The following is a 27,065-nucleotide window of genomic DNA, read 5'->3' on the forward strand; positions in this document are numbered from 1 at the left end:
GTCTGTCCCCCTGTGAGAGCAAGGGCCATGCCTCTCTTGTTCTAACACCCTGTCTGGTTCATGGCTCAAAGGATACTTCTCAAATGGGTAACTCAGTGACTGGCAGAATGAAGGTCACAGAATAAATGCAAGCCAAGGCTGGCGGGACATGCCCTAGCAACAGGGTGGGAGCCAGGATTTTCCTGCTGCCCAGGACCTGGCAGTGATGGGCTCCCTGACCCTGGCCGCCCTGCCCCCCACCCAGCACCACCCTAGCCACTGGGGCCTGGCAAGGAATAGTTCTGCTGTCGAGGTGCCCAGCCCAGCAGGCCCCACCTGTAGGGGCTGTTTACTAAGTCTTCGCCCCAGACCATGTCCTCGGCGCAGTCGAGCACGCTGCAGCAGGCGTCGCCGATGAACTGCGAGAAGCTGCCCAGGGAGTCCTGCACCAGGAAGCGCAGCGTGTCCTGCAGCATGTACTTGATCAGCTCCATCAGCTTGCGCAGCTTTGACATGAGGTACACTTCCCAGTTGGTCTCGTAGAGGTTGTACCAGCCCTTGCTCATGTCCCGCAGGCTGCTGCGCGTGGCCACCTTGAGGGTGCTGATCCAGCTGTCCTTGAGGAACATCTGTACCTGGAGTGGCCACAGGTGGCATCATGTGGCCACCCAGGGAACTGCTGCCCACAGCTGCCATGCTCAGGGACTCTAGGCATCAGGGCCATGCGGCCTCAGGAGTCAGATGACTACAGAGTGATCTCCCCCAAACCCAACTTACTGACAATCCCTGCCAACCAACACCCTCCTGTGACCCCAGGAACCAAGGCTGCTCCTGGGGAAGGAGGGAGGGAGGGGAAACAAAGCAGGGCCTTTCTTCCAGCCGTGAGAGACAGACAGAGACAGAGGATGAGGCAGAGACATGGAATGGAGCAGAGAGAGGCAGAGAGAGGGAGCCTTCCCCCTAGGCCATCTGGCAGCGGTCTCCCATGAGGCTGAACCCCTTCTCTCTCCTACGCAATCCTGGGTAGACACGGGGTTCCTGCTTCTGCTTCAGAGGGTCAGGATGGAAAGTGACCAGCTCTCCTTCTCTCTCCAAGGTGAGTCCCCGCTTGGGCCCCCACCCCCCAGGCTGTCAGAGGTCTCGGAAGAGGCGAGGCTTGGCTGTAAGGAGAGTGGGGGCTCACAGCTTCACCACTGGCCAATCACCCCCGGTTTCCCCAGGGGCCTCGGTCTGTGCCTGTCAGCTCCATGGCTCTGGCCAGCCTGCTGCCACTCTGGGCCCCGGGTGCCCACGCACCTGGGAGAAGGTCTGCGACTGGATCTGCTCGAACTCTTCCAGGCGGCTGTACTTCGAGAGGTTCGAGTGGAACAGGGACATGGAGGTCACCTTGTTGCACTCGGCCCGCACCTTGCTGAGGGCTGTGATGACCTCCGGCCGTGTGAGCAGGGAGACAAAGGTGAAGTCCTCCTTTTGCTCCTGGAAAGGGTACTTGGGGACACTCACCAGCCCTGTGGGGGTGGGGGCCAAGGGCCAGTGTCAGATGGGCCCAGGACACACCTGGGGTCAGGACTGATCTAGAGGGACACAGCTCCTGCCTCCTCCCTGGAAGAGACACACATGTCCCCAGAACCCCTCTTTTTCCATGGCTTGTTAGAGTGGCCCTAAGGCCCTGCAATGAGCCGCCTGCTCTGAAGTGTGTAAATGAATTTCCTCCAGGCCCCTTGGGTCACAGACCTGACTGAAGGGGTGAGAACTGCGAACCTTGCCCCCGTCCACTCCTGCCCACTCTACACACAACTCCTGATGCCCATCTGGGGCTGCCCTGGGGTACCAAGAACAGAAGATGTGGGCACCAGGACCCTTGGAATGCCCACTGTCTATGTCTGACCCAGCTTCCTGGGCGCTGTACACATGTGGAAGCTGAATGCAGGAAAAGAAATTAGCAGGGATAGGGGAGCTCAAAGTAAGGAGGGCTTGGCGGGCCTGACGTCCTACTCTGTGACTTGGTCTGCTTCGTGTCCAATGCAGCTGCAGCAATGCCAACCTACTCTTTTTTTTTTTTAAATGTTTTTATTGATTTTTTAGAGAGAGATAGAAACAGTGATGTGAGAGGGATGCATCAACCCACTGCCTCCTGCCAGCCCCCTTCTGGGGATCTAGCCCACAACCTGGGCATGTGCCCTGACCAGGAATTGAACCGGGCCCTCTCAGTCCATGGGACAACGCTCAATCCACTGAGCCACACCGGCTGGGCCTGACCTACTCTTGCTATTGGAGAAAGAAAGGGCCACATGTCCCCAGGTCAGACAATCAGAGAACTTTTTGTCCACTTCTGAACAATTGCTTTCCTAGTACACATTTACCTTGCTACTTCTGTACTACTTAGACTGCTGTTTGTTTTTGTCATTAATCCTCACCCGAGGATATTTTTTCATCGATTTTTAGATAGAGTAGAAGGGAGGGAAGGAGAGAGAGAAAGAGAGAGAGAGAGAGAGAGAGAGAGAGAGAGAGAGAGAGAGAGAGAGAGAAACATGGATGTGAGAGACACACCAATTGGTTGCCTCCCACATGACCCTGACTAGGGCCAGGGATCAAACCTGCAACCCAGGCACGTGCCCTTGACTGGAAATTGAACTCACGACCTTCAGTCCAAGGGCCGATGATCTAACTGCTGAGCACACCAGCCAGGGCTCAGACTGCTGTTTTAAAGAAGAGCCTTCATCCACCCCACCCCCACCCCAGCCCTCCAGGCGGTTAGGAAAGGAGGGAATGAATGCTGGGGATGGGACAGGTGCAGGTGAGTGCTGGTTTATAGAAGATCCTAGAGGGAGACGTGGGAGGGGCTCTGCTGGGTGGGTGGCCCTAGGACCACCTTTGCCAATACCCTCACCTTGCTTGGGTACCTCCACTTCCTCCTTCTTAGGCAGGGTCACATAGGAGAACGTGTCAGGCTTGGAGGAGACAATTTGGTCAAAGTTGATCTTGTTCATGCTGCGCTCAAAGTCCAGGTTCACTTCTCTGGATAGATTGCTGAGGTGCTCCAGAACCCTGTCCACGGGGATCAGAGAGAGGGGAGTCAGGGGGCTCCACACACTGTCACTCCCACCCTGGGGCCCAGGCTCCGCTCTGGCAGGGGCCTAGAGACACAGTTTGGGGCTTCCTCTGTCATAGACGCACCTCCCATCTGGACCCCTGGCCACAGACCTCCATTACCTTTGTTAGCTGCCTCTTTCATGCCACCCCCACCCCTCACATCAGTCCCTGACTCTGCCCATTCTGCTTCTAACTTCTCATTGTCATCTAGTGCAGGCCACCCTTGCTGCCTGGTCCCCTTACACCCCTGCCCATTCCAGTCCACTCCCCACAAAACTCAAATCTGATCACATCCTTCTCTTGATTAAAATCCAATCCTGGGTCCCCTGGATCCTACGGTAAGGCCAGGGGGCCCTTCTAGCTGGCTCTGCACCCCCTTCCTCTCAGCACACTTTTCCTGTTCCCACCTGGTCCAGCCACCGGCAGCCCCTCTGAGCTCCTGGAGGCACCAGGCTCCCACGTACTCGGAGCCTCTGAACACACTGTTCCCTCTGGCAGCCACGCCTCATCGACCAGTCCCAGCTCTGCCTGACCAGCCTTGCTCCTCCCTTGGGCTTTCTGTTCCAGGCATATTTGCCCTCTCTGGATACGGGTAGGTCCAATTTATGCTCCAAAGTGTTGCCCCTGTCTTGACACTCCTGGTCCCCTCTGGTTAGTGAGCACAGGATGAGGGACAGTGTGTGCATGGGACTGTGTCCAGCTCATGGTCATTCCTGCAGAGCCTTGAACAGGGCCTGGTATTCCAAGGGTTCTCACCATACAGGTGTTGAGTGAACATACAAAGAGATGAATGAGCTCTGGTCAGTTTGGCTCAGAGGTTAGAGCATCAGCGCTTGGACCGAAGGGTCTCAGGTTCGATTCCAGTTAAGGGCACGTATCTGGGTTGCAGGTTCGATCACCAGCCCTGGTTGGGGTTGTGCAGGAGGCAACCAATTGATGTCTCTCTCAAACAGATGTTTTTTTTCTCTCTCTCTCCCTTCCATTCTAACAATCAATGGAAAAATATCCTCAGGTGAGGATTAACAAACAAACAAATAAATGTGGCTTAAAAAAAAAAAGAGATGAATGAATGGGGCTCACAGGCCTATGTGACAAGCAGTGAAGACTCTGGCAGAATGTGGTCATGACATCCAGGAGCCCTCCTCTTGTCCAGGGACACCCTTCACCCAGTCCCTGGCCGGCAGCTCTCCTGTGCCTCTCTGCTTCCAGCACAGCAGGTCCCGCCCAGGCGCTGCTTCCTCCAATGATCACTAACTAATGCAAACATATGCAGTCAAGCCCCCTTGTCCTGTCCCCCTCAGGAGTAAATTCTGTGGTCATCCATGCTTCCGAGTTCCTCATGGGATCAGAGGCTAGACTTCCTTTTGCTTAGTTGCTTTCTCTACCAGATCCTGCCTCCTTCTCTCCCTTACAGATTTCTCCCTACAGATTTCACCAATAAATCAATCACTTATACAAGAATCCCAAAATCATACTTTGCCCCTAGAAAATCTGACCCACGGCAGGGTTGAATAGACCCTGAACCTGTGCTTCTGAAGCTGCTGCTGCCATCCTGCCTGCACTTGAAGCCAGCATACACTGGACACGCACAGAGCCACCACGCACTGAGCCCGAGGCCGTCCTGCATCAGATTTCTTGTTAGAGGTCAAGTAGTGTGTATTTCCCTGATGTCTAAGCCAGTCTGTGCCCAGCATCTTTGTTACATGCATCTGAAAATATTCCAAATAGTCTAAAACTCAAGAAATGGAATTGTGAGCAACCAAGGTAATGGTGGCTATATCAATTCAACTCTCCCAGCACACTCTCAAAAACAAACACACAAATAAATAAACAAATACAAAGAAAAAAGAAAAGCAAGAACAAATAACACCTTTAGCATAACTAGAATAGAGAGAATGCTCAAACTTCGCAGCATCTTTAAGAGAAAAACAACTCCCAGTGAGCTAGTGCGCACACCCCTGCTGCTTTTGTGAACAAAGGCAGACGGAGAAAAACTGTGCAAAGAGGGAGCAGCAGGAGCCCTAAGATTGATCTAAAGTCCTGCCAGAAAGAGCAAGTCCATCCACCTGCGGAAATACGGAACAAGCGTCCTGCCAAATCAGAGTGCTTACTACAAGGAAGAAACTGACATGCATACGTTCAAGGTTGCTTCTTTGAAGGGCATGACTTATAAGGGGGAAGGTATTAGAAAAGAGGAGTCGTTTGGAGATTGGGAGGTGACTAGAAAAGAAGTAAAAGTGAAAATCAGAGTCCTAAAAGATAAGAGAGAACAAAGCACTTGGAGGACACACAATTCTTTCTCCCAGCACACACACACGCACGCACGCACGCACGCACGCACACACCTATCCATCCATCTATTAAAAAAGAAAACTAGCCCTGGCCGGTTTGGCTAAGCGGTTGGAGTGTTGGCCCGCGGACCGGAGAGTCCTGGGTTCGGTTCCCACTCAGGGCACATGCCTCGGTTGCAGTTTGTCCCCCACCGTGGTTGGGATCGTGTGGGTGGCAACCAGTCCGATGTGTCTCTCTCACATTGATGTTTCTCTCTCTTTCTTCCTCCCTCTCTCCCTCCTGCTCTATCTGAAGATAAATGCAAAAATGTCTTCGGGCGAGGAAAAAAAAAAAAAAAAGAAAACTAGTCTGTTACACGAACAGAAGAGGGCACCCTTGAACTAGGACTCTTGTAAAACATCCCAAATCCATGAAATGAATAGGTGAAAGTAAAGTACACTTCTATAAAGCTACTATGAGAGAGAGAGAGAGAGAGAGAGAGAGAGAGAGAGAGAGAGACCACCTTAACTGATGAAAAGTCTCACCATCCTTTAAAAAGAAACAAAGACAAAGCAGGAGAAAACTAACACAATGCTTCAAACTGAACAAAACATCTTCAAACAAGAAACAAGTATTTGGGCATATGAAAGAAAAAACACCTTGAATCAGAGGTTCAAAAATAAAACACAGAAATAGAAAAATAGGAAGAAAAGAAAAGATATTTGATTGAACTCAGAAAAGAAATAGAAGAAACAAAAGTATCTCTGGAAGGAAGCCTAAAATGCAAGGTGCCCAAGGAAGATTAAAGTCAAATAAAAAATGTAATAAAGTACATTGAAGAAAGGCAGGAATATAACCAAGAAAATGAAAATATAAAATAAAAAAAAGAACTAAAAAGAGTCAGAAAGTGTTTGAATTAGAAATTGGCTAAGAAGAAGCAAAATAGATAGACAGACAGATATATAGCTATATATATGTAATGGAATATCTGATAAAACAAAACAATGGAACAGAACTAATATTTAAAACTATAAATCAAGAGAAGGAGAGGGTATGCAGTGGTGGGTGGCTGGAGAATTGGGGGCCGCTGAGCCATCTGTCCATACGTACCAACAAACCTTGTCAAACTAGTCCCTGTCTTCCTAGTTACTTCTTCACCATGGACCACCCACCCCTATCCCAAACCAACCCCTCTGTTTCTCCATCCCTCACAAATGTATCGATTCTTTGTCTAAAAGGTATAAATGCTTCTTGTTCTGAAAACAAACAAACAAACAAACAAAAATACAACCTATAATTCAAAAGAAACTTCCAGAAATAAAAGAATATCTGAGCCCTGGCCGGTTTGGCTCAGTGGTTGGAGCATTGGCCTGCGGTCCAGAGACCTGGGTTCGGTTCCCGCTAAGGGCATGTACCTCGGTTGCAGTTTGTCCCCGGCCCTGGTTGGTCGAGTGGGTGGCAGCCACTCGATGTATCCCTTTCACGTCAATGTTTCTCTCTCTTCCTCTCTCTCACTTCCACTCTATCTGAACAAAAAGTGGAAAAAGATGTCCTCGGGTGAGGATAAAAAAAAAAAAAAAAAAGAATATCTGAATCTCTGTATTTAAAAGGCCCATTGTGTACTTGGGAAAACTGACCCAGAATGATCAACTCTGAAGTATACTCTAGTAAAATTATTTGGCTTTAAAGATTTAAAAATCCTTAAGGACTCCAAGCAAAAAAATAAAACAGCATACAAGGGATGGGGCACTGGTATCAGGTTTTTCAAAATAAAGGCAAGTATTTAAAAATAAAACCCACTCTAGGTTTGTTTTGTTCATTAGATTCCCCATGTAAGTGAGATCATGTGATACTTGTCTTTCTCTGATTGGCTTATTTCTGACAACATAGATCCAGAGACATTAACCACAGAACTTACATGCATACATGCATTGCCCATGGACACAGCCAACAGGGTGGTGAAGGTCTGGGGGTGGGGGGGGTGGGAGCTGGGTGGAAGTGGGCAATGGGGTAATGAAAGGGGGACATCTGTAATACTTTCAACAATAAAGATAAATTTAAAGAAATCTAGGAGTAAAAGTGTGAACCAAGAATTGTATATAAAGTCAGGTTGTCCAAATTTTAAATGTGCAAGAACTTTAGGAATGCTGTACCCCTGAGCCCTTAATGAGGAATATAGTACAAGAGCTTCACCCACTCAAGAGATTGATGGGGTTCTTCCAGACACATTACCCCAAAACATGACACCTAGGCATACTGCACATTTTGAGCTGAAGGAATTTGAGAAATGGCAGGTGCGGAAAGGACCCACTGACCTTTCCCTGAAGCAGGTCGTAAGACCCTCTCATGAGAGGTGCTCTCCCTACACCCTGGAGGAAAGGGACAGCCTTAGCTCTAAGATGGAGTGATGCCCCGAGGAATCTGAAGGGCAGACCTTCTGTTTTCCCCAGTTTACTACCCTTAGCTCACGTCCTTTTGTCCCATCACGTTGTTCATGGCTTTCCACTCCTCACCAAGCCCAGCACAGAAACGCTCAGACTTAGCCTCTTCAGGTGCTCACTTCCTTATAAAGGGTCGCATGTCAACTAAGACATATTAAATACATGTGTACGCTTTTCTCTTGTTGACCTGTCTTTTTTTTTTTTTTTTTATCCTCACCATAGGACATTTTCCATTTTTTGTTCAGGTAGAGTGGGAGGGAGAGAGAGGAAGAGAGAGAGAGAGAGAGAGAGAGAGAGACATTGATGTGAAAGGGACACATCGAGTGGCTGCCACCCGCACGACCAACCAGGGCTGGGGACAAACTGCAACCGAGGTACGCGCCCCTAGCGGGAACCGAATCCGGGTCTCTTGGACCACCGGCCGACGCTCTAACCACTGAGCCAAACCGGCCAGGGCTGAACTGTCCTTTATACACAGACCTGGCTGAGAACCTAGAAGGGTAGAAGGAAAAAGGACTTTCTTCTTCCCCTACAAAACAACAGGGGAAACTTGAGCAAAAAGACTAATATACTTGATATATTTAATTGTAGATTTAAGATGAAAACAAAGATAGAGACGAGCATGAAAAAATATGTTAAAACATTAGTAGGAAACAGCAACTAAAAATAGGAGGAGAAAGGAATAAGGAAAGCAGAATGAGACAGAGGACTGTTGTGTAGGATATAGAAGGGAGTTAGAGAAAGTCATTCAAAACTGAAAACTGGCCCTAGCTGATGTGGCTCCGTGGTTAGAGTGCCAACCCACAGACCAAAGGGTCTTGGGTTTGATTCCTGGTCAAGGGCATGTACCTGGGTTGCAGGTTCAATCCCCAGCCCTAGTTGGGACATGTGTGGGAGGCAACAAATCAATGTGTCTCTCTCACATTGATGTTTCTCTCTCTCTCACCCTCTCAATCCCCCTCCCTCCCTTCCACTCTATCTAAAAATCAATGGAAAAATATCCTCAGGTGAGGATTAACGACAACAAAATGATACACATGGCCAAGTGGGATGTATTAAAAGAATGCAAAGTTGTTTCAATATCAGGAAATCAATTAATATTGATTACACCATGTTAATAGTTCTAAGGAGACAAATCATATGATTGTCCCCATAGCTTTTTAAAAAGCCTGTGACAAAAACAATTAAGAAAGTAGAAGTCAATGGGTATGTTATTAAATACATAAAGTCCTAAAACTAGCATTTTCTTAAGGGGAAAATACTACCGGTATTTCCACTAATACTAAGAACAGGTAAAGATGACTACCATCTCCCCTATTATTCAATATTATACTGGAGGTATTAGAAATGCAACTAGCCCAGCCAGTGTGGCTCAGTGGGTTGAGCACTGTTCCATGGACTGAAAGGTCCCAGGTCAATTCCTGGTCAGGGCACATGCCTGGGTTGCAGGATCAATCCCCTGTGGATGGTGTACAGGAGGTAGCTGATTGATGTGTCTCTCTCACATCAATGTTTCTATCTCTCTCTCCCTTCCTCTCTTTCTAAAAAAATCAATAGAAATATATTTTAAAAAAATAAAATAAAATGCTGTCATATTTTTTTAAAAAAAGAAACGCAACTAGACCAGAGAAAGAAAGTAGAAGGATAAGAATTGAAAAGTAATAAATAAAACTATTTAAACTTAAAGATAATGTGCACTTAGCCCTAAGCATCAATGATATAAACAAACCAAACATTAAATAATTTTTGTAAGGTAACAGGATATAAAGTTAGCATAATGATATCAATAGATGTAATAATAGAGGAAATCCCACTTATAGCCACAAAGAAGATAAACTACTTAATAATATGATGTAAAACCTATATTAAAAAAAACTTAAAGCATGCCTAAAAGATACAAAAGTAAACTTGAAAAAAATGGACAAACGTTCCTTGTTCTCGGATAGGGCAATTCAAGATCCTAAAGATGTCACCTATACCTAAGGTAATTTTAATGTACAGTGCAATCCCAATAAAAATACCAAGTGTTTTTAAAATAGAGCTAGATTTGATACCAAATCTCACATGGAAAATGAGCATGTAGATCCTTATCAAAATCTCAACAATATTTTTTTGCAGAAATAGAAAAATCCATCCTAAAATTAATTAGGAAATTTTAAGGGATCCCAAATAGTCAAAACAATATTGAAAAAGAAGAATAAAGTTGGAGGTCTCACATTTACTGAATTCAAAACCTACTGAAAAACCATAGTAATTAATGCTGGACCCAAGACAAATGGTTCCCAGTTTTTCACCTACACTACCCAGATTGAGTGGTTTGGTGGCCAACACGTGGTCTTTGGCAAGGAGGAAGAGGGCATGAATATTGTGGAAACCATAAAGCGCGTTGGGTGCAAGAATGGCAAGATAGTAAGAAGCTTACCACTGCTCAGTGTGGACAACTGTAAAAATTGTCTTAACCACCAGACCATTTCTTTCCCCATCTGCTCATACAGCCTATAATATTTGTGCTCTCACTGCAGTTTTTTTGGGTTCCACATTTTCGATATCCTTCTCAGTCTAGCTGGATTGCAGAATTAACTTTATAATTATAACATAAAAACTCAAACGCAACAGATACAATTACCACGTGACCTAGCTATTCCACTTTTGGAGAGAGCTATATATCAGGCATTTGCATAACCACGTTCACAGAAGCCAAAAGGTAGAAACAACTTAAGTGTCCATCGACAGATAGATGGATAAACAAAATGAGGTCTATACATACGATGGAATATTATTCAGCTGTTAAAAGGAAGGAAATTCTGTCCAGCCAGTGTGGCTCAGTGGATTGAGCGTCAGTCCCATGGACTGAGAGGTCCTGGTTTGATTCCTGGTCAGGGCACATGCCCAGATTGTGGGCTTGATCCCCAGTAGGGGGCCTGCCTGCAGGGGGCAGCCAATCCATGCTTCTCTCTCACATTGATGTTTCTATCTCTCTCTCTAAAAAAATCAGTTAAAACATTTTTTTTTTTTTTAAAAAGGAAGGAAATTCTGACATGTTATAACATGGATGAAACTGGAAGACATCATGTTAAGTGAAATAAGCCAGTCACAAAAGCACAAGCACAGTGATTCTACTCATATAGGGAACTTTGAATATTCAAATCCACAGAAACAGAAAGTACAGTGGTGGTTGCCAAGGGCTGGGGGGCAGGGGGATGGGGAGTTACTGTTTGAGGGGTACAGCGCTTCACTTCAGGAGGATGAACAAAGCTTTGCGGATGGACGGCAGTGGCGGTGCACAACGATGTGAATGCATTTAATGCCACTGAGATGTACACTAACAAATGACACGTTTAGGTTACGTATATTTTACCACAATTTTTTTAGTCCTTACCCAAGGATATTTTTCCCACTGATTTTCAGAGAGTGTGGGAGGGAGGGAGGGAGGGGGAGAGAGGGCGAAACAAGAGAAACATTGATCGGCTGCTCCCACATGTGTGCTGAACAGGGATCAAACCTGCAACCCAAGTATGTGCCCTGACCAGGAATTGAATTCGCCACATTTTTGGTGCGCGGGATGACACTCCAACCAACTGAGCCACACTGGTGAGGGCAGAACTCATGGCTTTTAACAGATAGATCAATAGATAGATATATAAATAGACGGAGATGTGTCTGGAGGCTATACATATTAAAATGGAATATAATAATGTGATAATATACATATATAGTTCCCAGATTTGTCTGGTTTAAGCGCCTCAAAGCAATGATTTTCTGGTAGCAATGAGCACATCTAATGCCCAGATCCTGGCTTCTAAATACCATTCCCCACTAAAAGGAAGCAAGGCTCCTTGAGAAATAGCTGATTTTGAGGCTCTATCTGGGAAAGTACAAGACGAACCCAGAACTTCTTGCTGTGCCAGAAAGGAAAAATAGCCCTGGCCGGTATGGCTCAGTGGTTGGAGCGTCGGCCTGCGGTACAGAGGGACCCAGGTTCGGTTCCCGCTAAGGGCACGTGCCTCGGTTGCAGTTTGTCCCCGGCCCTGGTTGGTCGTGCAGGTGGCAGCCACTCTATGTGTCCCTTCGCGTCGATGTTTCTCTCTCTCTCTCTCTTCCTCTCTCTCCCTCCTGCTCTATCTGAACAAAAAATGGAGGGATGTCCTCGGGTGAGGATAAAAAAAAAAAAGAAAAAAAAAGAAAGTAAAAATATGTTCAAAGAACAATAGGAACATATCAGGAGGACACTGGAATCACCTTGAAGAGGCTCCCGCTGGCCAAATCTGGAACAATTTGAGCATCAAAATAAAAAATGGTAGTAACAGATTATAATACTTTCACTAAAATATGAACTCATGAGTCCATATTGATAATAATAGATGTAGAGATGAACAAGAAATTATTTGGGGTCCAGGAAGTCCATAGTGCAGTGGGCAAGACAGCCCCGAACAGACAAGCATGAGGAGAGCACTACCCCTGGGCAGCACTACTTCCCATGGGAGGGCTTCCTGGAGGTGGCATGTTTGGGCGTGGGGAAAGGTCTGGCAGGGACTCACAAGGGCCCTTTGCGCATCCGGGGCGTGCTCATGGCCCACTGCTTGATCTTGCTCATGCTCTGCTCACTGAGGAGCCGCTGGCCATCGGAGGGCATGCAGTCCACATACAGGTTGTACAGCAGCAGCGCCTCTGTGTTCTTGCGCAGGGCGTGGGCCTGGACCACGCGCTGCGCGAACACACGTGGGTCCTCAGCGCAGAAGAGAAGCTGGATCCGTGGCACCCAGTATTGGCAGATCAGGAGGGGTGGCCTTCCTGGGGCCGGTGGGAGAGAGAAGGGAATGCTCAGTCGGGCTCTCTGGCCAGAGCACTGGGTTGCAGCCGGGCTCAGCTGCTGTTGCTGCTTCATGGTAGCCCTGAGTAAGTGGTTTCCCTTTGCTGAACCCCATCACATCTGTGAAATGGGTTTGATGATACTCCCTGCCCTGCCCACCTCTCAGGTTGTCATGGATGGATGTGAAAGTGCTTCATAAACTGTAAAGAGCTTTGCACAAACAAGGAGCTAAACAGGGGTGGCGGTTATATGCCCATTCCTGGATGCCACACCAGGGCAGACATCACTAACTGATGGGTCTTGGGCTCCTTCTCAACACCATGCTGAAAATGGTATGATCGACTGCTCAGAGTTGGCACATCAAATAATGGCCATTTGCCTTCTTGGGGTCTCTGAGTGATGGGTCCTCTGGTTCTCACTGGTGAGGGACAGACAGGCACAGGACAGACAGAGCAAGGGAGAATTCCAACCTGAGCCGGCTGTGCCCTAGGTGGGGGTTGGCTTTAGTCAGAGGCCAGGTCCAGCCTGAGCTGGGGGTCTACCTGGATCAGGGGCAGAAAGTTTGTACCTGCATCAGTGACCCCTCCATTCAGGATGGGCTTCCCCATCTCGTCTCGCACCGAGCCATTCTCGTCTGTCTTGTGCACCAGGTACAGCTTCTTCTCCTCGTCATAGTCCAGGACACCGACATTGCACCATTCGTACTTCAGCTCCTGACTTTTGGGGTCCGCTGAAATAAGAGGGGAACCCACCAGTGTTCCCTGCCACAGGATGAGTAAGGGCCTCTGAGTGTAAGCAGTAGGTGCTAGGAACAGGTCTCAGAGGTCACTAGTCTGGCCTCACTCCCACCAGGAAGACCTCGTCTGGCTCCAGCAGAATGGGGGCCTTGCTCTCTTCCAGCTGAGCTGGACTCTGGGGAACCCCTGGCAGCAGGAACAGCCAGAAGGAGCAGGTCTCTCTGCCCTTGTGCATGACACCATCAGGGCAGAGAGAGAGAGGCGGGCTAGCAGGGCTGGGAGAGGAGGCAGGAAAGCTCCAAGCAAACAGAGTCCTTTGAGGACCTAGTTGTAAAGGGCATCATGTCTGAGCTAGACCCCTTCAAATAGACCAGGCCCAGGGTGACCTATGTCCTTCCCATAGGCTGCTGTGTCAGTTGAGACCCTGGGCCCCTCATATCAGGACAGGCTGGGGCAGGGTAGGGGCTGCTGCCCTGCAATGTCCTCAGAGGGGGTCTCAGGGCCTGTTTGGCCCAGATGGGTCTCCCACCACTCCCTGGGCTGAAAGCCTACTTCTCCAGCTCACCTCCTGCCACTGTCCCCACACGTTTCTCTCCAGCCACACTGGATGTCGGGCGACTCCTGAGACTTTGGAGCTTGCCCTGCCTTTGCATTGCCTGTACCCTCTGCCTGGAACAGTCTCACTCAAATCACCTCATTGCTGGTTTGTTCCTCGCTCAAGTGGCTTCTCCTTGAAGAAGCATCTCTGCCTAAAATAGCGCCTTTGCCCCAGGCACTGCCTGAGAGCTTAAGGCATACTGTGTGTGCATCCTCTCCTGATCTGGTCAGGCTCCTCCCACTACTGTCAGCTCCCCAAGGGCAGGAGCAACTCTGTCCCACCTTGATCACAGCTGCATCCCTGTACCTAGAATGGAAACTGGTACATGAACTAGGTGCTCAATAAACTTTTGTTGAAGTTGGACACATATGGCACAGTGCCAGGCAGAGAAGGCCTCAATACATAGTGGCTTAAAACAAGTGTGAGTAATACGGCAGGGACTGAGGAAGGAAGAAGGCTGGACTTCCCAGGACGCGCTGCCCACAAGTCGATGCTGGACAGAGGTGTAAAGGAGGTTGCCGTGGTACACCTCACCGGCGTTGGTTCTGTTTTTGCTTTCCCTTCCCTTCCTAGTAAGTTTCCTTTTTGAAAACGCTGACCTTGTCTTAGCTCAGCTTAGAAGAAAAGATATCACAAGAAGCCCCAGCAGAAAGTGAGAGTTCTCTGGCAAAAATGCTCTCTGCCAGCCCCCCCCCCCCTTCACAAGGTCGGGGCCCACGTGAAGAGGGACAAGCAGAAGCACTCCGGGGAGGCTGGTACTTAGTGCATTTAAGGTTAATGCGGGCCCAAACCTTCTGGTTTTATCACCAGGAATTGGTGATCGGGGAACAATTGAGTTAAATTATTTTTGTAATTAAGTGAAAAATATAGGGAACATTCTGGGCTTCTTGTCTAGTTCAGAGAAATTGATTCCAGCATTAACCTGATTTTAAATCGAAACATAAAGTTAACGGCGTGCTCAATAGATGCACGGAGGGCCCCCTGGATGCTGAGCAGCCTTAAAACCAGCATGGCTCCCACACTGCTACCTGCCACCTGGCCCACTCCTCACTCCGTGGCGGCTGGTCCACCCACTGGCAGGAAGCAGAGCGGCCTCAGCCCTGCACAGGGGCAGGGCCACCTCCAGACTCCAGCCCCGTGGCCAGACCTCCCTAGGATGCCTGCACGGAGCCAGCCACACAGGCTGTGGAGGTGGCTGTGGAGCTCACCCAGGCACCATTCCCAACAGCGGCCAACTGGAGAGAGCCGCCATGGCCTGAGGGCAGACCTGGGCCCAAAGGAGGGGCCAGCACAGACCAGGCCCAGCAAACTGGGCATCTGTGTTGGTGTGTGTGGGGTGCGACAGTGGTTGCACATGGGTGATGGAAGGAGTGTATAAAAATGTGCACATGGATGTGATGTGTGACAGTGAGTGTGCTTGTGAATGTGTGTTTGCAAGCATGTGAGTGTGTGACAGCGCGGGTCGTCCACGTGGACAAGAAGGCTGAGAGGCCACCGTTACACTGGAGCAATGGTGACTGCTGGGTGGCAGGGTGAAAGGGCTTGCACTGAGCCCCCAGGTACATTCGAACATCTCTGACAGGCATGTATATTTATTACCAATAGGTCAAAGTTGTTTTGTTTTGTTTTTAACTCTAGACATCATCCAGCTGTCGCTTCTCCAGACCTCCCACCAATGCCATCCCTGGTCCCGGCCTCTCCTGCCTCTGTGCAGCTAGCCCCACTTTCTGTATCCCAGCTGGGAGGTCTTAGAAGGTGGGCCTTTACAGCCCCGGCACCTCCGGCAGGGCCGCTGCTGGACGCGATGACACAAACCAGGATTCTGCTCCCCCACTCAGGCTGGCCCTGCTCACCATGCCCCAGGAGGTCATTAGTGGGCAGGAGGGCTTTTCCTGGGACTGGTTTCCTATCCTGGGACCCTGGCTCCAAGCCCATGCTGATCCATTCGCTGGGAGTCCGGCAGTCAAACTCCTCATTGTCGAACACCTGGAAGAAAGCAGCAGATGTCAGGAGCAGGCAGCTCAACCCACTGGGGCCTGCGTAGGCTGAGCGTGCCAGAGGATGGGGTACCTACGCAGGACCCACCCCAGGTGCAGGTGCTGCAGACTGGGACCAGAGAGCTGAGCCCCTCCTCCGCTGCTCACAATGGCCCGTGAGTTCTGACTATGAAGCCTGGATCCTTGTCTAGCCAAGCCATCCTGAGGTTCAGGCAGAGGGGTACCTGGGGACTCATAGTAGGATGTGGGCTCTCTCTCCCATTGCTCAGGACCATCTAGCTCAGGCCTGAGGCAAGATGTGGCCCTTGGATTTTCCTGAACACCCCACCCAGACTTGGAAATGATGGAGATTCTGGGTTGTCAGGAGACCACCCTAGGCAGGGTGATCTTCATCTGGATTCAGCTTGCCTCTCCACAAGACACACTCGGGGACATGGAGAGGAAGGATGGGGAGGCAGGTGAAAGCCAGAGCAGGATATCCCCTCTTTCTCCTCCCTGGTACCCCAAGGGGCTGCAATGATGATGCCCTCCTCCACTCTCAGTCTCCCCGCCTCGGTGAGCCCACTACAATGGTCAGAGAGGACTACACATACTCCACAGTCCACCTGGGCTGCTTCTTGGTGCCTGTGGGTGGGGCGGGGGCAGCTAGGGAAGAAGTGGAGAATCAGCATCCCATGGTGCCCGGCGCCCCTCTGTCCCAGCCTGGGATGCTTCAGACCCCTAGGGGGCTCCGATTATGCAGTTGCCCTGTTTGACAAGCAAGCACTTGTGATTGCCATGGGGTCTTGTTTCTGGTTTGACCCAGCAGCTGAGGTTCTGCACACTCACCCCCTGGCCACCAGCCCTCCGTGGAAGCTGGGCTCACCTTCAGCGGGAGATAAACGGGAAAGAGCGGGTCATTGCCCTGCTCGATGGTCTGAGGATTGTGGGGGTCCGGGTGCCTGGGCATGAGCTTGTTGGAGTCGATTCCCTCTCTAGCCAGCAACTGTTCAATGTCCAGGCTCAGGTACAGCCGCTTCCTCCTGGAGGAGGGAGACAAGGGGAATCTCATGATGGCTGGTGTGAGATGGTTCAGTGGGTGTCAGCAAAAGCTCACAGGATCAAGGCGGTAGGGATGTGGCCCAGGGACCCCTCCAGGGCCCTTTGCCTCTTTGGGACTCATCAGGAAGTAGTGTGATGGCTGGAACTGGTGTACTGGGCTCCAAATGCCCTTCTGTCCTGCCTGGCAGTTCTACAACATTGACCCAAATATCACCCTCCTCGATTCCACAGCAAGGAAAGCAATTTGTTCCTGTTAAAAGACCAAAGGGCTAGAGGATTTGATCTGAACACTTGCACACAGACTCTTTTTAGTGACCTCTGCTGCGGGGACCACTGAATTGCCTGCTGTCCCTCACCCCGAGTTGGGCAGACAGCCTCCTGGAGGCCAGCCCACCCAGCCATACCTCTCAATCTCAGTCTTGCGGGGGCACTGGCCCGGCAGCACCAGGAAGGGCACCTGCACCTTGGGCTCATACGCCTGCAGTGGGAAGTCAGCCCGGGTGAGCAACTGGGGGGTAGGCTCGATGTTCTGCTTCTCCAGGAGCTCCTCGAAGTTCTCAGGAATCTCAAAGGTTCTGACTGTGGGTGGAGGAAGGGGCAGGAGCTGCAGAAGCTCAGGCTGGGGCCCAACACCTTGTCCCCAAGAAAAAGCACTAGGCAGGTATCAGGCACACATGCTACTGTGGGGCATGGAAGCTGAGAGCCAGCCTATGGCCAGCAGTGGGGGAGACGTGGCACCAGGCACCCAGGGAGTGCCAGCCTGAGGGACGAGGGCCTCCAGAAGGTCTGTTGGGTCCTGCTCTCCTTGCCCAGAGCCAGCATGCTCAATCACTCCCCTCCATGCTGCCCCCCCCACCCCAGCACCAGTGGCCGTTGCTCAAGCCAGATGCTAAATCAAACCACCAGGGAGGTTTACAACCAGACAGGAGGGCGAAGTGGTGGCTCCCTGCACACCTGGGATGGGTTCCTGCTGTCCCTACTCTAGAAGCCCCCCCAAAGCACATCAGTTTGAATGCCGTTCACTCCCTGGGACCGTTTGTAGACTCATGGCATCCTGGATACTCTAGAGTAGGGATACCACCACCTGGGCCCTGGGGGACCTTCAAGTCTCAAATGGACACCTCTACTTAGACAACCAGGACAGACAGAGGCTTTCGTTCTAGGTCTGGGGGGAGGGGAGCTGGTGGGCAGAGACTCATTGGAAGGATGACCATTCCGCTTTGCCTGGGACTAAGGTGTTGCCCAGGATTCGGTTCACAAGTGGAAAGTTCCAGGAAAACTGAGACCATAGAGCTGGGAAATGAGGCAGGAGAATATGCTTCAGGAGATGAGCCACCTGTTCCGGAGGCTGGATGGGCTCAGAACGCTCAGTAATGGCCCCCTCTGCTCTCCTGGATGGCCCTGGTGACCCCTCCTTTGGCCTCACCCTCTCCCTGGGGCCCCACAGAAGCCTCCGAGGCTCCGCAGAGGTCACCTGCCTTCAGCTGAAGCCCATTCTTTCGCCAGAGCTGCCAGGTACTCGGGGACCTCATGGCCTCAAGAAGGTCTGACCAAGAAGGCAGTTTCCAGACCCCCATCACCTCGCTTGAACCGTGGGTCTGTAACACCTATCCTCTCCTAGGGCCCTGGGCTTCTGGGCCTGGCCCCGAGTCTCAGGGGCTGGAGGGCCAGGGCGAGGAGAGCAAAGCCTGGCCTCTGGCCCGCAGCAGGGATGAGAGCAAAGCCTCTGGCCCGCAGCAGGGAGGAGCCTGAGCAGGCTTCTTAAGCGCAGGCCCACCTTCCGGCAGCAGAGTGGACTTCTGTTGCTGGCTGCCAAGAGCCCTGGCTGCACCGCCCTGTGCTGATTCACGACTGCTGTTCCTCACGAGTGGGGTTGCAGAGATGCTGACCAACCCCACCCTACCCTCGCCATGGATGGTAGGAGCACCGTTCCCAGCACCCCCACAGCTCTTATATCTGTGATGTGTAATCGTTTTCTGGGCCACATATGCTTGTGAGATTGTTGAACACAATAGGCTGGGTCCTCAGATCACAGTATGCATGCACATACATGTGATGTTTCCTGTGCCATTTTGTGGGGTTCATAGACCCCAACAGTCCTGCCAGCCTTGCCAGGATTAATCTGGGTAGTGCCAGCAAGAAGCCAGGCCTCTGCTAGAGCTGGAGAGGAGGGGCAGGCAGCTAAAACCATGGGGCAATGGGCCTGATGGAGGGGATCCCTGTCTGCCGGCCAGGTGGGAGGGCCCCACCTAATTCCTCACCACTCCTCAGGGCCCCACCCTGCTCATGCCTCTCCTGGAGCTGCCCTACTCTTTCCTCTGCCACTGGGGATTGCCCCACTCCCTGCAGACCTGTCCCAGTCCCTACAAGACTCATCACAGACACAGAACAGAGTCCTTCCTCCCTCTTCCAGCCAATGTGTCCTGAGCACCTTCCTGTGTCAGGCTCTGTTCTAAGTGCTGAGGCCCTAGTGGGGAACAGCTCAGATCCATCCTGGCCTCCTCCATGCCCGTTCCAGGGGAGGCAGAAATCGTCCATGTAAATACCCTACCACCTGCTGGGAGGAGGGAGCAGGAGCCCTGGCACAGTCCAAGCCCACCCCAAGCCCACCGCGGTGCCCCTGTCCCAGCTCTGCTAGGAGTAATGATAAAGCAGCTGTGGTTCACTGAGCACTCGGTGAGCATCCAGTTCACTGAGCTGGGCCCTTGCAAAGCTTCTTCTCTCTTGTTATCCCCATTATACATTTAAGGAAACTGAGACCTTCAGCCAAGGAGAGACAGTCTCCCTGAGGCTAGAGGCCCTGCTTCTAACCATACCCACCCACCTAGTCCTCCAGGGCACTAACCTTTTGGGGTGAACTTGTCAAGGTCGGCTTGCCGTAGGAGGTTCTGGCTCATGCAGGGACCACGGCATACTTCCTAGAACCAAACCCAAGACCCTTAAGGGGACATAAACATCCTGGGGACAGGTCGGACCTGAGAAAGACCCCAAAGCCAGGTGTCTTCCTCGAGTCCACTGGGGAGCACCACGGGGCATGGGGGTAGGGCAGGACCAGCGAGTCTGTACAATTCCTCATTCAGAGGTTACAGCGGGTCTGGCACTCCTCACTGAGAACACTCCCGTGCGTGTCCAGAACTGAGCCACAGGACAGAGGTACTGCAAGGCTAGCAGGGGACCTGTGTGGCCCTCCCCTCTCTAGGGTCATTCTGGCACCCCAGGCAGAGTGGGTATCAGTGCGTCCTTGTCCTATCTTGTCCCCTCCCCTGCCTAAAACCTTTCTGACACTGCAGGGCTCTGAGAAACCCCTCTGTCCTCTCCCTGCCCCAAGCCTCTATCTCCCGCCTCACAGTACCCCTCCTCCACATGGGCCATGAGCTCTGTCAGTGACCTCGAACCTTTGTACTTTACACATCTTCTGCCTGGGATACTCCGTCCCCCAGCTGTTATCTCTTTTTTTTTAAATCCTCACTCGAGGACATTTTTCCATTTTTTGTTCAGATAGAGTGGGAGGGAGAGAGAGAGGGAGGGAGGGAGAGAGAGAGAGAGAGAGAGAGAGAGAGAGAGAGAAGCATTGACGTGAAAGGGACACATCGAGTGGCTGTTACCCGCACGACCAACCAGAGCTGGCGACAAACTGCAACCGAGGTACGTGCCCTTAGCGGGAACCAAACCCAGGTCTCTCTGGACCACAGGCCAACGCTCTAACCGCTGAGCCAAACTGGCCAGGGCCCCAGCCTTTATCTTACCATCTCTTAGATCTCAGCAGTATGCCACCTCATCCAAGGACCCTCCCAAACCAAAGCAGGGGCCAGGGGGACGGTAACTTCCCCACCAGAGCCATTGCCCCACAACAACAGAGACACGTATATCTCATTTGCACTGTCTCCAGTGCTCAGTCCGGAGCCTGTAACACAGCAGGTACTCAGTAATGAAGTGTTGAATGAATGAACAGATAGACAGATGGTCAGAAGGATGGGTGGAAGGATGGAAGGGTGGATGGGTGGGTGGGTAGGTGGATGGATGGACATATAATAGGTGGATGGATAAGTGAACAAATGAACTGATGGATAGATGGATGGATGAAAGGATGGGTGAATGGAACCCACAGGGAGGCCTCAGACTTAGTAGGAGATGGCTGCCACACTCACCCCAAGTTGATCCAAGGTTCCAGGGCTGAGGATGTCAGAGTAGTACCCACGCTGCTTCATCAGTGGGTACTTCTTATCAGTGCCTGTCAGGGGCAATTTCCGGGGCTGCCCCGAATCTGAGAACAAGGATGAGACCTGGGACAAGACTAAATCTGAGGACTTGGGGTCAGGGTTTGGAGGAGGCTCCTCCGACCCAGAATCTGGTCCCAGCAGAATCCTCCTCAGGTTAGACTCTAGGCCGGCAGGAGTCTTCCTCACACTATACTTTTGGCCACCGGGAACACTGCTGCACCCTGCGTCCTGAGGGCTCCTTCTTGAGCTGCAGCTTTCTTTGTTAGGTTGTTCCATGTTGTTTCTCAGCGTGACGTCCCAGCCAGAGCTCCTAGAAGACATTGGCATCACTGGGCCCTTGCCAGCCTCTGTTCAGTCTCTAAGGACAGCATGATACAAGACACCTTGTCTGCCACCCGAAACAAGCCCAGCTTTCTATGCATGGATAATAGAAGAGGGAGCACAGAGGGAGGAATTGGTCTCTGCCTAATCTGGACAGGCACACAGTGCAGGGAGGGTCCCACCAGGAGACGGGGCCTTCCCTGCATGCTGCATGTGAGAAATGAGCCCCCAGAGTCAGGGCTGAGTGAAGAGAGACTGGGAAGCCCTGCAGATGCCCCCACTCCAGTGCAGCCTTCTACACTTGCTTGCCCCCTGCTCCCCATGTTAGGCTTGGCTTCTCACAAGGGGAGACAAAGAGGGAAGGAAGCCCAGAGCTCACTCACTCAAAGAAGGGCCCTGTTTGGTTTGCCCTAAATGACTTTCATCTACCAGCAGCCCCAGACCCTCAGCCCAGACCTACTGGATGCCCTGCCTCTCCCCATGTGGGGACAGGGCCATGCCCTGCCTCCCCCAACCATGCCTGCCTCCCAACCATACCCAGGATCCAGAGGACAAAATGGTCTCCACAGAAGGACCCTCCACTGCCCACAGATCCTGCTGCCAGCAACTTCGCTCAGGGTCGGCCAGTCTAGGAAGCATACGCCCTCCTACCTCCCCCAAGAGAGTAGCAGATGTGCGACTGGGTTGCATGATCAACCACCATCCTAACGTCAAAGGTGTGCAGAGTTTTCACTGTGGGGTGAACAAGCCCTGGACAAGCCATTGTTGCTTTTGGTTACCTCAAAATGCATCACGGTGAACTCTTTGGTCAAGGGAGCATTATAAGAAATTGGACAAAGGTATGGGAGAAAAGAGGTTTTCTCCCATATAATACTCACACAATTATCTCAATAAAAATTCAATGAAAAAAGGGAGGGCATCTTTACAAAAAGAAATAGGGGCCTGGTCCAAGTAACACTCTCTCTTCTTTCCCCATTCCATTTCCCATCTCCTGCACGCTGGGAGGAGGCAGCCAGGAATTTGCAATACAGGTTGCTCTTTTAGCTAGGTTTCCATGCTCCATCATCTCTATTTTAACCCCTGCTGGGACTGGCTGGTGCAGGTCTCCTGTTGGGTCATGGCGGGGGAATCTTTCCTGGCCTGACCTGAAAGGCGGGTGGGCAGCCGGGGCTCTCTGGATCAAGCTCCCCAGCAATGCTGAAGCAGCTTGCAGCTGCTGAGCCCATTTCTAAGAAGGGGATGGTGAGTAGGCAAGACCACTTGAGGGACTGTGAAGGGCAGAAGGGGCTCTGGCAGGAAGCCCCAGACTCTGAGCCCAAAGGCTGACCAGCTTCTGTTCAGTCATGTGTGTCCTACCAGAACTCTGCTCCCTGAATCCACTCTCTGGTGGCCAGCTGCCTCCCAGGGCAGGTGCTAAAAACAATGCTAAGTCTGGTCCACCTGTCTGTTTCTTTTTTTAAAATTTTTTTTCTTTATTGATTTTTAGAGAGAGAGGAAGGGAAAGGGAGAGAGACATAGAAACATAGATGAGAGAGAACATCGATTGGCCACCTCCTGCATGCCCCCCACTGGAGATCAGGCCCACAACCTGGGCATGCGCCCTCACCAGGAATTGAACCTGCGATCTCTTGGTGCATGGGCTGACGCTCAACCACTGGGCCACACTGGCCAGGCTGGTCCACCTGTCTGAAAGTCACCAGCTCTTCCCAGAGCACTCTGAAGGACAGAGGACCCACTGGGAATCAGCCCCATTATGGCTGCAAACCAACAGATATCTGCCTCAACTTTGACAAAATCAACAAATAGAGCAGATCTTGGAGAGGCCAAGGTCCCAGCTCCATGAGAAAGAGTCCATTTCCTGGTTTCTCCAGCTCTCAAATGAGCTTGAACATGCTCGGCTGCTTCACCGGTATGTTATAAGGATTGATGGAGATAGGTACAGAAATGTCCAGGAAACCACACTGTCTCTGAGGGCACAGGAGTCTGTGATGAGTGGATCTGCTGCCTCTGCTGCCATTGCCCTCTCAGCAGGTTGGCAGTGGCAGCACGCATCTAGGCATGTCCCAAGAAGGAAGGTGGAATAGTGAGCTGCAAACTCGAGTCCTGTTTCCTCTTTGTCCCTCAGCCCTTCACAAGGATCAACAGCTCCCTTCCAGTCTCACCCACCCCAGCTCTGGGCATTTGTATATTGCCAGTGTGCACAGGACCTGTGTCAGATAGACAGCCTCATAGGTGACGGCAGCCTCTGAATGGAAAAGAGCCTGACTGGCAAGAGGGAGAGGACAGAGCTCCCAGCAAGACCTCTGCTGGGCATCTCCCTCATCCGTGTGAGGGAACTGGCCAATAAGATGCCAGAGGTGGCCCAGTGTTGGGAATGGTGAGTAATTAAGGGGCTTAGATGTAGTTCATGCATCATCTCACTTAAACCTCTGAGGTGAAACTGAGACTATCTTCATTTCTCAGGGGTGGGAAAAACAAGGATCAGAGAAATTAAGTGACCGATGCATGGTCACACAGACAGCAAAAGGCACAGTTAGAATTGGAGCCCAGGTTATTCTTTCTCCCTAGTCAGATTACCTGGGAGCCCTATTGGTTTGAGCTGGAGGAAGCTTCAGGTTGGACTCACTGGCATTCAACCCCATGTGACAACCACCCACCAGGCACTGGGCTGAATGGATACAGATGAACAAGCATGTTTGATCTTCACAACAGGTACTGTTTTTATCACCAATCCACAAACAAGGAAACTAAGGTCTAGAGAAGGCTAGAAACTGGCAAAGGACACCAGCCAAGAACTGGCAGAACCAGAATGGAAACTGAGATCTTCACCTCTGGCTGATCCAAAGGTCCATGTCCCTTGCACCAAAACAGTGGTTCTCAAGCTGTGTACCAAGAAATCCTGATGTTCTGCAAAGTGGGAACCTGTAGAGAGGGGAGCCTAGGCAGGAGGGTTTCTAAGCCACCCTCCCTGATTTAACAAGGACTCTGTACCTTTGTGTTTCATATACCAGGGTTCTGTGTAAGATCTCATTTGACAAATAAATCTGTGGCTTAAGGGTTTTGGGAAGTCTCTGTCCTTGTGGGGCTATCTGGCAAACAATACGGTGAATGCTAATAACGTCACAGGCTTGGGTTTTCTCCACCTTTCTGGAACATTCACCTGATGTGATCCCCTCTGTATTCCCACAGCTGTCTGAGGCTGCCCCCTCCAGTGAAAATCTCCCCTTATATGTAAACACCTGTCTCATCTGCCAGCTGAGCATGAGGGCCGCAGATGCAGGAATTTTCAAGTAACATTGATCTTTAGAACCTTGGTACCTAGAAGGGCACTGACACAGGCATCACACATAAAGAGGGGGTGGCTAGAAAGTGTTTGCGGAATGATTGATTGATTGAATGAATGAACGAATGGAGTAAATGGAGGCTGCTGACTTCTGTAACTTGTGAGATAGGTGCCTCAGTACTCTGCCAATTTATTGATGGGGACACCAGGGCTAAGGAGACTAGATGTGGTAGCGATCAGGAGAGGGGCTGGGTGGCTGATGAGGGCCAGAATCCTGGCTCCTTCCCTTCCCGGGTTTTCCACAAGAGGTGGGGGTCGAGGGGGCGGGGTCCCCCAAACCTGTCTGGTAAACACAGGACTTATCTGCAAGGTTGTTTTTAAATGCGTCCACTCCTTTCCCACTGGCCAAGGCTCAGGAAACGGCGCTCAGACTCGTGGGCAGGGATGTGGTCCCCGGGCCGGGAGGTCGTCCTCCTTTCTGTCCACTAGCCCTCTGCGCCTTATTGGGGTCCCTCTGCCCGTATTCGCCCCGCCAAGCCTCCGCCCCACCGACCTACCGGCAGCACAGCGCAATGTCGCGTCTGGCGACCCGTCTCTAGGGAAAAAGGCTGAGCCCGTTGCTAAGGGGCGGGACCATCCGGCTCCGTGGGGTCGCAGCTTCCGTCGGAATCGGCCTCCCCCACACACCCCGGGACTTGGTTCCTCCCGCCTCACTCTAGCTCCCCCTTCCCCGGCCCGGGCCGCCTCGGTGTGGCGGGAAAGTGTTAGCCCTCTGGGTTCTCAGATCCAGTCCCGCAATCCCTGTCTCTCCCAGACTCTTCTAGAATAAGAGACAATACAGCCAAATGCAGTGCAACAATTTTGAATCTCTTTTTGAATTTTGAATGGTTTTGGTTTTTTTTAAAGCTACGTAAATAATTTGGGGGAGAATAATAGGGAAACTTTAAGAATTGTAAGTTCGTATTTAAGCCACAGCTGCAGAACCGATGGTCAGGTCACTGCCCAAAGGGTGGCTTCTGGTTCTCCGGGGCTGGAGCTCAGCATTACAGCCACACCCATCCATCTGGTGGCAATTTCTCCTCCACCTTCTCAGGATGGGCAGTGGGTGCGCCTGCGCCTCCTCCCTAGTTTCAGGGACCTATTGCTCCAGTGACCTGGCAAGGGTTCCAGTTTTTATCCTCCTGCCTGTCCTGGATATTAAATTATTTTAATTTTCTTAGATGTGATAATGGTATTGTGGTTATATAGGAGACTGTCCTTGTCTTAGCTGATGTGGACTGAAAAGTTGCAGGACAAATGTCATGATGTCTACTGCTGCGACTTCCTTTCAAATGGCTCAGCAAAATTGCTATCTATAGGTAAGTATAGATAGGCCTTGGCTGGATAGCTCAGTTGGGTACAGCGTCCTCCTGATATGCCACGGTTGTGGGTTTGATCCTGTTCAGGGCACGTGCAAGAATCAACCAATGAATGTATAAATAAGTGGAATAACAAATCAATGTTTCTCTCTCTCTCTTTCTCCCTTCCTCTTTCTCTAAAATCAATCAATCAATTAAAAAATCGATAGGTAGAGGTAGGAGATAAAGCAAAAGTGGTCCAATGCTAACAAGTAGGAAATCTTAAGGTTTACAGATGTTCATTCTACCAGTCTTTCAAATTTTCTGTAAGGAAAAGAGGTGGGTTACAAACCAAAAGAAAATTTAAAAATCACCCCACCTCAACCTGAGAAACCCTGCCCAGAACCTTCTCAGAATTGGCCCCATTTCATAGTTGGGGAAACTGAGGCTTGGTAAGAAGGGATCATATTGGAGGAGGTAGTAGACCTGATGCTCATTACCTAAATGTCCCATTCTACTTGACATTTTAGTAATGGTGGCTTGGTGCCAGGCCTGTGCTGGGCACTAAGTGTCCAGATTTGAACTGGACCCTGTCTGTACCATAAAATGCCTGTTGAGTAGGAGAGCCAGAGAGGCCAGGCCACGAGGAACTCAGAGGGAGGGCATACGCTGTGCCTGGAGACCGTAATTCAGCCTTTGCACAGGCTTCTGCTTCCTCTGTCCAGAACATCTCTCTCCACCAACTACTACTCCTGGCCAACTCCTTTTCATCCTTCAACACCTTATGCCGGTGCAACCTTTCCTGAGCACCAACCGTGGTTTTATTGTCTTTCCTTGTTGGCATTCACACAGTAGGTTCTCAGTGATCATTCTGGAAGGAAGGAAGAAGTGATAGGGGGATTGGAAGCAAGGGTGACTAAAGCCCTGTTCTGGGCAG

General features: G+C 50.9%; 1 protein-coding gene across 1 annotated transcript in view; it reads right to left on the reverse strand.

Moving 5' to 3' along the window:
* Positions 1-25,411, reverse strand: part of DNAH1 (dynein axonemal heavy chain 1) — a 73,452-nt gene extending 48,041 nt beyond the window's left edge. Inside the window, 11 exon segments of the mRNA XM_036267106.1 lie at positions 316-614; positions 1,276-1,487; positions 2,870-3,027; positions 12,323-12,575; positions 13,163-13,324; positions 15,783-15,915; positions 16,792-16,948; positions 17,372-17,546; positions 19,813-19,885; positions 21,116-21,497; positions 25,349-25,411. Of these exon segments, the coding sequence (XP_036122999.1) occupies positions 316-614; positions 1,276-1,487; positions 2,870-3,027; positions 12,323-12,575; positions 13,163-13,324; positions 15,783-15,915; positions 16,792-16,948; positions 17,372-17,546; positions 19,813-19,885; positions 21,116-21,463 (1,970 nt within the window). The 5' untranslated portion in view covers positions 21,464-21,497; positions 25,349-25,411.
* Between the last annotated feature and the right edge of the window lie 1,654 nt (positions 25,412-27,065).

The sequence above is a fragment of the Molossus molossus genome, unplaced genomic scaffold (assembly GCF_014108415.1).
Source record: "Molossus molossus isolate mMolMol1 unplaced genomic scaffold, mMolMol1.p scaffold_m16_p_18, whole genome shotgun sequence".
Classification (NCBI taxonomy): Eukaryota; Metazoa; Chordata; class Mammalia; order Chiroptera; family Molossidae; genus Molossus; species Molossus molossus.